The sequence below is a fragment of the Suricata suricatta genome, chromosome 1 (genome assembly GCF_006229205.1).
Source record: "Suricata suricatta isolate VVHF042 chromosome 1, meerkat_22Aug2017_6uvM2_HiC, whole genome shotgun sequence".
In the NCBI taxonomy this organism is placed as follows: Eukaryota; Metazoa; Chordata; class Mammalia; order Carnivora; family Herpestidae; genus Suricata; species Suricata suricatta.
This window is the reverse complement of record NC_043700.1, coordinates 126,048,329-126,061,288: the sequence shown is the minus strand read 5'-3', so window position 1 is coordinate 126,061,288 and position 12,960 is coordinate 126,048,329. Positions and strand designations below refer to the sequence as shown.

Here is a 12,960-nt window from a genome sequence, read left to right as displayed (position 1 = left end):
TGTGCTTGCTATGGCTCCATTTTAAGTTCACTTGATAAAGTAGTCCAGTGGTCTTAGGAGATCGGAAATGCCATACGCCTGCCTATGGGCTGGCAGTGAATTTGGGGGAAGCTGCTTTCCGTGTCTGCTTTATAGTGTGAATCAAAACGTAAACCTCAGGTTTTCCAAATATATGGGACACATCGTCTTTTTACTGCTTACATTCAGAACAAACGATTCTGTTCTCTGTTATTCATGGAGCTACTTGGTTTCCTAATTCAGAATCATTGTCCAGTTTTGTTTTGTTGTGTTTTATAGTAAACCTCCTTTGTTGATTTGCCTCCTAAACTCGTTTTTGTTTTTTTTTTTTAATGAATTATTTGACTTAGCTCTCCATCAACCCTGGGGGTTGGGAACTGTCTTTTCACCTGTAAAAAGTAGCAACACCAAGATTCAGGCCTATGACCATCTGACTCCAGAGCCCTTTTTGCTACTCCACCATGCCTCTCTCTTACTCTCCTCTCCTTTCCTTTGATTTTGAGACTGATACTCACAACATTTTTACTTAAAAAAAAAAAAAAAGTTGGCGTATTTGTGCATAGCTCAAAACTTTTTATTCAGAATCATAATTTTTCCTAAAATGCATGAACTTCTACCAGTTTGAGGAGTTAGGAGAAGTAAAGGGACATGTAGTCAAATGTTTATTAAAACTCTTAGTGAGGGGTGCCTGGGTGGCTCAGTGGGTTAAACATCCAACTTTGGCTCAGGTCATGATCTTGGTGGGTTTGAGCGCCACGTCAGGTTCTGCCCTAACAATTCGGAGCCCACTTGGGATTCTCCCTCTGCCCCTCCCCAACTTGTGCATGGTCTCTCTTTCAAAATAAAGAAACTTAAAAAAAAAAAAAAAAGCCTAGTGAAAAGTAATCAGGTATTTTTTCACACCCAGGGTGCACTGGACTGGGAGTCTGGGGGCAGGGCAAGAAAGGAAAGTCCAAACCTTGATCCTGTCTAGCACTTAGACTTAAAATTCATTTTAAAATCTTTGTCAATTCCTTAATGTAAAAGTTTCCCCTGTCCCAACAGCCAAATAATACCTGACCTTAAAAGAATTCCGTCTTCATGGCAGGTTTACAGAAAGGATTGGCCGTACCTGTTCTCCTTGTCTGGGCATATAAACTTAATTTTACCCTGCAATTGGGCCATATGTCTCCCTTCTGGACAATTTTAGGACCATAGTTGAAAATGTATTTTATTCCTGTAACCAGGACATTTCTTTAGTAGGACATTCCTACTAAATGTATTTTATACTGCCCTGTTTGGGGGTCGGAGGGAGAACCAGAAATGACTTTCTTTTTTGGTTCACAAATAAATACTCTTCTATAGAGCATGTCAGTGATTCCACTGGGCTGTAAATTTAGCCTTGGTGAGAGATCCACACCTCTCCAAAGAAAGGATTTGAAGGTTTTGGTTCCTAAATTGATTGGCAAGTGATATGTCTTAATGCCTTGTAATCCGGGTGCCACACCCTCAAGCTTTTACAGGAGGTCATATTAGACAAATGGGTATTGGGTGCTAATCTTTTCTCTACTATTAACAATCATCCTGTCTTGTTAGAATATGGAATACAGTTTTAGATTTCCTGTGGCAAAATAAATACCTGGCCCATTAGGTAGTCCCCCCCCCCCGCTCTGAAATTCAAATAAGAGCCTGGTTGTAGAGTTGATGTTGAAGGAGATACATAAGCAACAATAAGGGATAAGCAGAAAAAGCAGTTCTTCAGCCTTCCTTCTGGCTCAACTATGGTCCTACCTGGTTCCTTACAGTTCCTCTTCTGTTTTCATCACACCAACCCCCAAATACCTACCTGATCCTTTTATTACCTAAGTTTTTTCTGGTCAAAGCTTTTATATCCACATGTCTTGACGTATTAACTTGTAGCGTTTTTATAGAGTTGAATTATTTGGGACATTCCCCTTGGGGAAGTTGTTCGCAGTCTTCACTGTAAATTATCTTCCACCTACTGGAGTGCTCTCCTTATCCATAATCTAACCAGTTAAATCCTATGTGGAATATCTTTCAGTTAACTCTATGGTGCCTTGCTATATATGATTTAGTTACTCATGCAAGCCAAGGTCAGAATGGATCTTAAAAATACGTAGCATGTTGGTGATGTGCTGCCCTTTTAAGAGATACAATCACTGAATACTCTGTTAGATACTAGTGTGTTTCCGTATGGCCTGACGTGTAGGTACTATGTAACATGCCTGTAGAAATGCTTTAAGTAAATATGTCATGTGCAACACTATATGCAAACATAATAGTGGACCTTGGAGAGACGTGTTGGGATGCATCAACAGTCAGTGAGCAACAAAGATTTAAGCAACAGTTAAGGAACCAGGAGAAGCCAGGAACTTTTGTTCAGCCGATCAGATGTACATGTAATCAGTATGATCTCACTGCTCTTAATTGTGTGCTCTGGAGCCTCCCTGTGTTTCTTGGAAAAATAGATGCTATTTCAGATAAGATTGCCTGTAACAAGAGACATAATGTTTGATTTTTGAAGAATTCAAGTGGGACTAAATTCAAGTGGTTAATGTATCTTCACTTGATTCTTTTACCAAGCAGGGTGTAAAATTTGAAAATCAAGCTGTAATCCATGATGTATGACAAACCTTGTCGTGTATAAATGTTTAATGTTTTTAAGTAAAGAAATGAAGTCAAGTATTGAGGAAAGTCATAATGCAGTTGAAAAGTATGTCAAAAAAAAGGATAGAGCCTATAGGTGATCACTAAGATTATTAGTGTACTCATTAGCCTTCTGAAAATCCTTTATAAAAGAATTCTGTTTATTCTCATTTCTCTCTTTATTTTCTGATAGAACAGTTTATGAGCCAAAATGTATCATTTCTGTCTAAATTACACTGTAATTACTGTTAGAACAAAATACTTAGTATAAAAATTTCTCCACAGTTGTCAGTGGTGTACATTGGTCAGTATCTCATGATTTATTATTAGTCGATATCTGCTACGCCAAAATTCCTATATTACAGAAAGATGGGAAGATTGTTTTAAGAGTTAATTATTAAGAGGCTCTGACCTGTAATTAGAGGAGGATAAAAAGGACTTGAATTCTTTGGTTTCAAATGATTATGTCTCCCTGGAAGAGTCCTGTACAATTGGGTGACTAACGCAGAAGAGTTTATCATCCTTGGTCAGTTCACAATTTTCTCTTTTCCTTGGTTTTTAGCCTGAGCCTCCTCCAACAAACAAATGGCAGCTGGACAACTGGCTGACCAAAGTGAGCCAGCCGGCCGCCCCGCCGGACGCCCTGGGGAGCGCGGAGCCTCCGCCTCGACACCCGGACGGTAAGGGTAAGGGCGGGGACAGCGGCGGCCCGCCCTCTGGTCACGAGCGCTCGGAGTCCCAAGATCCTCCCCTCAAAACCTCCATCAAAGGCCCTCGGGGCCCCGCTGAAGGCCCCCACGCCAGCAAGAGGAGCTGTCAGAAGTCTCCCGCCCAGCAGGAGGCTACTCAGAGGCAGACCGTTGGAACCAAACAACCCAAAAAGCCGGTCAAGGCCCCTGCACAGGCCGACTCGCGGGCGGGCCTGCAGGTGGAAAGCGAGCCGGGACCCCCTCCCTACGGCTCCAAAGACCAGCCTTCCAAAGACAAGCCCAAGGTGAAGACGAAAGGGAGGCCCCGCGCCGGAGACGGCCGAGAGCCCAAGCCCGCGGCACCCAGCCCCAGCGAGAGGAAGAAGCACAGGAGCGGGCCGCTGGCCCCCTCGAAGGTGCTCTCGGGCCCGGAGCCCACAAAGGACAATGTGGGGGCCCGGAGCCCCGAGCACTTTGCCCTCGTTCCCCTGACCCAGAGCCAGGGCCCGTCACAGGGCAGCGGCAGCGGAGGCAGCAGGACTAGTGGCTGCCGCCGCGCCGTGGTGGTCCAGGAAGACCGTCGGAAGGACAGGCTCCGGGGGCCTCCGAGAGACCCCAAGCTGCTCCCCCCGCTCAGGGACACAGCTCCCCCACCGATCTTGATGGTCAAGATAACGCTGGACCTTCTTTCTCGGATACCCCAACTTCCTGGGAAGGGGAGCCGCCAGAAGAGACCAGAGGACAACAAGCAGCCCCCCACAGGGAAGAAGCCTGATTCCGAGAAGAGAGGCACAGACAATTCCAGCAAGTTGGCCAAAAAGAGAAAGGTGAGTGTAGGGGGCCGGCCTCCCTCTGCAGGGTAAATCGGCCTGGGGCTAGCTCTGACCCCTGAGTTGTCTTTGCCTTGATCTGATGTAGCCTTTGCTCCTATCCCAGAATTACCCTCTCACTGCGGACCTTCATGCTTCCCTGCCGCCACAGGCATTAATATATGCTGGCTCCCTTCAACAGTCTGAAAAGGGGAGGCAGTCCTCCAAAAGAGTGTCTTGTTTTAGGATAATGTAGCGTTTTAGGGTACACCTTTATTTTTTCTGACAACATTGGTGTTTACCACCTGGCCCATGATTAGGTTTTGCCCTAGCAATTAGAATCTTACATGAACTGAATTCTTAATTAGTATTCTGAATTACTGAAAGAACTGCTATACTCTAAATTTTACCCCCATGATATTCTTTTTCTTTATTTAATTTATTTATTTTACATTTATTTATTTTTGAGAGAGAGAGAGTGAGCAGGGGAGGGCAGAGAGAGGGAGACACAGAATCAGAAGCAGGCTCCAGGCTCTGAGTTTTCAGCCCAGAGCCGGATGTGGGGCTTAAAGTCACAAACTGTGAGATCATGACCTGAGCTGAAGTCAGACATTTAACCGACTGAGCCACTCTGGTGCCCTGATAGGATTCTTTTTTTTTTAAATTAATTAATTAATTAATTTTTTTAATTCTTAAGAGACAGAGACAGTATGAGCAGGGGAGGGTCAGAGAGAGAGATACAGAATCTGAAGCAGGCTCCAGGCTCTGAGCTAGCTGTCAGCACAGAGCCCGACGCGGGGCTCGAACCCACATACTGTGAGATATGACCTGAGCCGAAGCCGGACGCCCAACCGATGGAACCACCCAGGCGGCCCAGGATTCTTTTTAATACCAATGTTACATCTATATTTCAACTCACGGGTGCCTAACACCTCATTAATTTGAAACTACCAGATTTAGAATTTATGAGCACTATTAAAGACTTTTATTAATAAGCAGAACCTTATTTAAAAAAAAGTTAGAGAGCTATTAAACACATGGTTGGGATATCTTGTTGAGTAGTATGCCTTGGTAGTGGTATATTGTGAGATATTAAAAATATGTAATCTCACTTATAATTTTTGGAAACTTCACTTAAGGAATAAACACAGTGAAAAAGATTAAAAAAAAATCTCACATTACTTAAGACCCAGAGTTAACTTGGGCAGACTATTCTTTTGGACAGTTGCCTTCCTTCCTGTATTCTGAATCACTGAGCTCCTGATACTCTTCATGGTGAAAGATAAGCAGGTTTTTTCCCTAGTAGCATTCCAGCCTAATCTGTCCAAGATTCAGAGTGAAAGGCACAAGAAGGGCCAGCTTTTTCCTGCTGACAAGGAATAAAAGTTTTAACACTCTCACAAGTCCACCAAAAACTTACTTAGTTGTGGAAATTGAGCTAAGAATAACAAAGGACAAAAAGATCATGAAGCCTGCTGTTCAGTCTGTGATTCGAGCAGTTACCCCACTAGGTTAAAAATATAACATGACTTTATCAAATAGCAAAGGGCAACTGTTTTCTCCAGAAGCTTCTTGAATGAGGCATGAGGATGTTCGTTACCACCATAACCGCAGCCAACGAGTCTAACAGGGAGGTGCTGTTTCAGCTACAAGAGGGCATGGTCCCATGTCAGAGAACCCTTAAAACGGCATGTGGATGTGTTGAAGGAATAGAACTTCACAAATGAAACTGTGATGGGCCTGCATCTCATACCCATGGGAAGGGTTCAGAAATACGCTCCTTCACCTCCCCTTCCTCCTGGGAAATCGTTTAATCACTTAACCCCCAGCTGCCATGGTCTTGTGTCATTTCCAGTGACCCTTCTGCATTAGCTGGGGTGGGGAGAAGTGCAGACCCAGTGGGGGTGTTAGAAATGGAAGCCCCCCCCCCGCCCCCCGCCGACAGTTCTCAGCCCTGTCCCTACCCCAGTGCACATCTAGAAGCATTGCTTGCAGCTCCATGAAGGGAAGGGAAGCTCTCCTTGCTGAGGATCTGAGCTGTGCACTCTAAAAGCCATTCCCAGCCTTGGCCTTGCTCCACCAGGGCAGCTAATTGATCTCTCTGTTTAGAGGATGGAGAAGTAATGACCCCCTCATCTTAGTCAAAAGCATGCTTTCTTGAATGTTTGGCAGGCCGCAGAGAGATCTGCCCCTGGGAACACTTTGTGTCTCTGCTGTGTTACCAGCAGGATCGGGGTCTGAACCAGTGTTTCCAAACCCTGGCTATGCGTCATGGTCACCAGGGAGCCCTTAGTGCTGATGGCAGGGTTTGTGTCTACCTCACTTCCCCCTCCATTGGTGTTTTCTAAATCCTAATGTCTCGTGGAGCTGGGAGCCCCTGGAGCAGAGCCCAGAACTACAGGGCCGAGACTATACAGAGCTAGTTCTTTGGGCTGAGAAGTTCCTCCCGTGTGCTGCTTTTCAACGTCATGGATCTAGGCAACGAGGAATTCCTTGCTGAAAGGATGTCACTAGTTAGAAGCTTTCAGATGGATAAACTTAAAAAATAATTCAACCGTATACTTATTTCATGATCGGAGAATTCTGATCCTTTGTTTTTATTCCTGTGGTGTTCCAGGCAGTATGACATTGGTCACAGGAACCTGAGATCCTTTGCTTTGCTGGCGGGCTTCCCCCTTTCCTGATGAGACCCCACGGACTCCCTTTGTTCAGGGCAGCGTGACAGTGGCCTTTCCCATGATGCAGGTGCTCCCCCAGCTGGGGGTGGGGCCCAAGGCAAGCAGGAGCACTTTTCTGCAGATTTGGAGGGTGAAGGTTGTTCATTGCCTTCAAGTGGGAACACTGGGAAAGGCTGTCTTAGGAAATAATGAGAAGAGGTTGAAGAATGTACTGGATCCTTCACAGTAGTGAAATTTAGGTTTTCTTTATTATTTCATTTTTTAATTTTTAGGTGGGCTCCATGCCCAACATGGGGCTCAAACTCATGACCCTGAGATTGAGTAACATGCTCCACTTGACTGAGCCATTGGCGCCCCTGAAATTTAGATTTTCATTTAAATTCAGTGTGTTCCTTTCCTGATGCAAAATTTAGCAAATATTTTCAGAGTGTTCATAGATCCTTAAAGCCATTGTAGCTTGAAAACATGAGAACATAATGCTAAGGGCGTGTGGGCGGGCCACAGCAGCTGGGTCGAAGCTGTCAGAGGTGGCACCTGCAGGACTGCGCTGGGAGCGATGTGTGAGGAGAAGTGGAGGAAGTTAGGGTGAACTTCCCTGCATGACTCAACATAGTGCTCCGTATATGAGCTGCAGAAATTTCATCAACTTGATCACAGTTTAGAATTTAAGGGGCACCTGGGTGGCTCAATCGGTTGAGTGTCTGACTTCAGCTCAGGTCATGATCTCACAGTTCGTGAGTTCAAGCCCCGAATAAGGCTCTGTGCTGTCAGCGCGGAGCCTGCTTTGGCTCCTCTGTCCCCCTCTCTCTGCTCGTGCCCTGCCCACGCTCTGTCTCTTTCTCTCTCTCTCTCTCTCTCTCAAAAATAAGTAAAACATTAAAAAAAACCTAAAATTTAAAACACAACTTATGTTTTCATTTATATAATTTGTAAATCGAGCTTATGTTTCTTACACTTGGAAGAAAAATGTACGTTGAGAAGCACAATATAAGAAATACCATCAGTCTAGGGCACTTGAGAGTGTTTAACAACACACTTAACATGCATAAAGCTGCATATGTGAGTTAAGCGTTATTCTTGGCACTTTTGTTGACAGTATCTCATTTAATTCCAATCATTATATAGATCATCTTTCAAATAAAATGTGAGCCTGCCCTAACAATTATGTAGACAAATATCTGAACAAGGAGGCATATTCATTCAAGCCTGTCTTTTCCTTTTTCTTAACTGGGCTTTACTGACCAAGAAGCTTTGGCATTTTGTGAAATACAATTTCAGAGATACCATTTATGTCGGTTTTGGAGAATGGGTAAAGGAAGTTAGGGGATGTCGTGCATTTTTATAGCTTGAGGATGATGGGTTCAATCCCGTCCTTCTCTCCAAGATCTGTCTTTACTTAAATTGCCTATTGAGATCAACATTTCCAGTTACTCTTCTTCAAAATCCAGGGTTTGAAAAGTCCTCCCTATAAAGAAACTGTAAGTTTCCTCAAGTCACTGATATCTTAACTACTTCACGCCTTGTTAGTTACTCTGAGAAGAATCTCATAACCATGTGAACGTGGTGCAAAGGCTGTTTTTTATTTTTCTTTTTAATGTTTTATTTATTTTTGATAGAGAGACAGAGCATGAGAGGGGGAAGGGCAGAGAGAGAAGGAGACACAGAACAGGAAGCAGGCTCCAGGCTCTGAGCTAGCTGTCAGCACAGAGTCTGACGTGGGGCTCGAACCCACGAACGTGAGATCTGACCTGAGCCGAAGCCGGAGGCTCAACCAACCGAGCCACCCAGGGGCCCCTGCAAAGGCTGTTTTAAACCACTTTTAATGCCTGTGTATTTCCTCACCAAAAAGAAGGGTGAAAAGTGGGCTGATGCTCCTTTTCTGTCGTGCTGATCCCAGTGAACGTAATCTGTCTTCTCCCTAAGCCCCTGCCCTCGTTCTCGGTGCTGATTGGACCTGGTGTCCACTGCGTCTTCACCATAGCGACCTTTCTGCAGAGGCCTCTGCCAGGAAGTCCTGAATTTCCTAGACAACTGCTGCCCCACTTTCCCCATCCCCGGGTGCTGCCAAGCTCCTTCGCTTTCCCGAGGGAGAGGACAGTCCTTTGAGTGCTGAGACCCTGTGGGTTCCTTGTTAAGCTGCTCCTTTTTCTAGATGAGACTAGGATGGCTCGGACATCGCTTGGCTGCTGAGCAGCCAGTGGGTCTGGAGCTCAGGTGTGCTGACCCCTCCCAGTCCAGCGATGTCTTATCTTTCACATCTGGTGGGGAGGTTTTTTTGTACACAGTTGTCTGGTGGGGGGATTACTGGAGAGAGGCACAGGGTCACAGTTCAAGGTCAGTGTACAGACTCTGACAGAGTGTCATCCCTGGCCCAGTCCCTGCATTGTCCCCACCCCTGCCACGCCATGCTCCCCCCACACCCTTCATCAGGTTCCCTTTCAGATGGCCCTCGTCTCTCTCTGCCATAGTGAAGCTTGTGGTAGACCGTCTTTCCACCTGTTAGAAACCCCACGGCCTAAAGCTGCCTTCATTTTCCCTCTGCCACCTTTGGGTATATAGATGGTGAGCAGGATGTTGGGGTGGGCATGAGGCTGCCCTGGGAGTGTTCTTTTTCAGGAACCAATGTGGCCCAGTACAGCCCCCCTCTCTTTCTTGTATGGCCTTCATACTTGCCCTTCCACTGTGCCCTGTAGGTGGAGTAGCGTTTGATAGATAATCCTTGGCCACCTGACCCAACAGGTTTAGAAAAGCAAACAAGTCAGTTAGGAAACAGTCATCAGCCAGCAGCTTCCTTTTGTTGTAGATCCAGGCCCTGTTTGAGATGCTTATCCATCTGGAAAAAGGGAACCTTAGACAGACTTCTCTGGAAGGGGAGTTGATCTGTGAATGGGCCACAGGGCAAAGGAGATGTCTTTTTCCTCTTGAAGAGGGAGTGCATCACTCTTGTCTCATTTTCAAATGGCTTCGTGTCCCAGAAAAATCTCAAGAACTCCTTGCCTCCTGCTTTTCAGTCTTGGAACTCAAGTCTGCATTCCCTGCTGCTCAGTATTGCTTGGCTGCCTGTTTAATGGCCCTTTCCTAAATCCACCCACTTAGACTTGTCGTGCAGTCCTGCTTCCCCGGGCCTCAGCTGTGCCCGTCAGCTGCTAAACTTACTTTCTGTGCCACCTGACCAGTACTTACTCAGGGGAAGCCTCTGTTACCATTCCAGACAGAGGATGACAGGGTTCCAAGTGCATAGTGTACAGAAATACTAACCTCAGCCCACAGGCTTGAACTCAGGCAAGGAAAATCACCATGCTACTTTATTTGGTTTAATGGCTTACTTTCTATTAGCTTAAAGAACATTATCAGCTTGTAAGTTCTGCACATTAATATAATCAGTATATTATTCCAGTAAGTGCCAACACAGTTGTTAGATGCTAGTGTCGAAGTTTGGTGATCTCTTGGGGACTTTTTGGCTGTTCTCTTGAGAAACTGATTGGCACATGCCAGGGTTATGTCTGGTTTGTGAGGATTGACTCACTATGACTTTTATTTTCATGTGTGGTGTATAAGGTCTGCCACTTTGGTTTGTAGTCCTAAGCAGCATGAAGATCTACAAACAAAAATTAACTCACATTCCACCTCTGGGTTTTGGGTTTTTTTGTTTTTGTTTTTGTTTTTTTAAGGAAGTAACCTTGGGGCGCCTGGGTGGCTCAGTCAGTTAAGTGTCCAACTGTGGCTCAGGTCATGATCTCACAGTTTGTGGGTTTGAACCCCACATCAGGCTCTGTGCTGAATGTTTGTTCAGAGTCTGGAACCTACTTCAGATTCTGTTTCTCCTTCTCTGCCCCTCCTCCACTTGTGCTCTGTCTCACTCTGTCTCTCAAAAATAAATAAATGTTAAAAAAAAAAAAAAAAAGGAAGTAACCTTGAGGACAGTTGATGCCTAATTTTGCCTTGGGAATATACCCTGTATGTCATTAACTGCCTGGAAACACCTTCCACTGGAAGAAGTATATATTATTGACTACTTCATATACAAGTTAATATCTGTCTGTATATTTTAGCAAGTTCTGTGACTTTCCCCAAAGATAAATCTCCCATCTTCTTGCACTGTTTTTTTGCCAACTTTCCAGCCTTAAAAACGTTTTTTTATGTTTTTTATTTATTTTTGAGAGATAGAGACAGACAGTGTGATCAGGGGAGGGTCAGAGAGAGGGAGATAAAGAATACGAAGCAGGCTCCAGCCTCTGAGCTAGCTGTCAGCACAGAACCTGACGCGGGGCTCAAACCCATGAACTCTGAGACCATGACCTGAGCCAAAGCCGGACGCTTAACCGACTGAGCCACCCAGGCGCCCCGTCCAGCCTTTAAAACTCAGGAGAATTCACTGGATCAACTAGTGGCAGAGATTCTTGGGCATAAGTAGGTTCTTTTATTTTTTTTAATGTTTATTTTATTTTTGAAAGAGTGCTAAAGCACCAGCAGGGAGGGGCAGAGAGAGAGGGAAAGAGAGTCTCAAGCAGACTCTGCGCTTGAACCCACAAACTGTGAGATCGTGAGCCAAGCTGAAATCAGGGGTCAGCCACTTAACTGACCGAGCCACCCACGTGCCCTGGGCACAAGTAAGTTCCTAACTGACAAGGAAGATAGTAGGGTTCTATTTAAACCCAGTCATTTCCAGTTTACTCTCTTTTCTCTGCTGCCAACGTTGACTGTCTCTCAAGTGTTACCATTATGAATTGTTGAGTGGGGATCTGTGTGCTGGGCAGAATCCCAGGAGGCTTCTCCTGGCGTGTGCCGGTGCCTTTCCTTTCTTCTGAACTGTACTCCATAATTCCGCTGCTAGCCGCACAGAATGCCGTGTGAGAAGTGGCTGTGCCTTTAAGATGTGCCTGGTCATATACATCACATTATCTCCTTACTAAGTCCCCCAAGATATTTTTTCTCCAGTCTTCTGTAATAAGTGGTCATATTTTTCAGCAGCTGGTTTGTTTTTTATTGTATTTAGCCTGTACATTTATAATTCCTTCTTTGCATTAGCTAGTTGGAAGTTCAGAGCCCAGTTTGCTGAATTGCTGAACAATGTAAAAGACATATGTAATTTAAATGTTCTAGTAGCCACATTTAAAAATATAAAAAGCTTTGGGGCACCCAGGTGGCTCCATCCTTTGAGTGTCCAACTCTTGATTTTGGCTCAGGTCATGATCCCAAGGTCTTGGGATTAGGCCCCATGTTCGGCTCCATGCTGAGAATGGAGCCTCTTAAGGTTCTCTCTCTCTCTCTCTCTCTCTCTCTCTCTCTCTCTCTCTCTGCCGCACTCTCTCTCTCTCAAGTTAAAAAAAATATGTATATATACACATATATAGCTCCAAAAATAAAACCCACAGTGAAAACACAGGTTTTTTAAAATAGTTTATTGTCAAATTGGTTTCCCTACAACACCCAGTGCTCTTCCCCACAAGTGCCCTCCTCCATGACCACCACCTCTTTTCCCCCCTTCCCCTTCAACCCTCAGTTCATTTTCAGTATTCAGTAGTCTCTCATGTCTTGCGTCCCTCTCTCTCCCCAACTCTCTTTCCCTCTTCCCCTCCCCCTGGTCCTCCATTAGGCTTCTCCTGTTCTCCTGTTAGACCTGTGAGTGCAAACATATGGTTTTTGTCCTTCTCTGCCTGACTTATTTCGCTTAGCATGACACCCTCGAGGTCCATCCACTTTCCTACAAATGGCCATATTTCATTCTTCCTCATTGCCATCTAGTACTCCATTGTATATATCTACCACATCTTCTTGATCCACTCATCAGGTGATGGACATTTAGGCTCTTTCCATGATTTGGCTATTGTAGAAAGTGCCGCTATGAACATTGGGGTACATGTGCCCCTATGCATCAGCACTTCTGTATCCCTTGGATAAATGCCTAGCAGTGCTATTGCTGGGTCATAAGGGAGCTCTATGGATAGTTTTTTGAGGAGCCTCCACACTGTTTTCCAGAGCGGCTGCACCAGTTTACATTCCCACCGACAGAAAACACAGTTGTTTTTTTTTTTTTTTAAAGTATATTTATTTATTTTTGTGAGAGAGATCATAGGGGAGAGCAGAGAGAGAGAGAATCCCAAGGAAGCTTCTTGTCAG

At 45.0% G+C, this 12,960-nt stretch overlaps 1 protein-coding gene across 10 annotated transcripts in view; it reads left to right on the top strand.

Annotated features, from left to right (window-relative positions):
- AFF1 (AF4/FMR2 family member 1) overlaps window positions 1-12,960 on the top strand; it is a 211,735-nt gene that overhangs the window by 166,288 nt on the left and 32,487 nt on the right. For all 10 annotated transcript variants that reach the window (XR_003910455.1, XR_003910450.1, XR_003910457.1 and 7 more), the window contains one exon: window positions 3,227-4,180. Coding sequence is in view for 7 of the 10 variants with exons in the window: in XM_029943456.1 (XP_029799316.1) it covers window positions 3,227-4,180 (954 nt within the window). In the remaining 3 variants the exon portion in view is untranslated. The remainder of the gene's footprint in view (window positions 1-3,226; window positions 4,181-12,960) is intronic.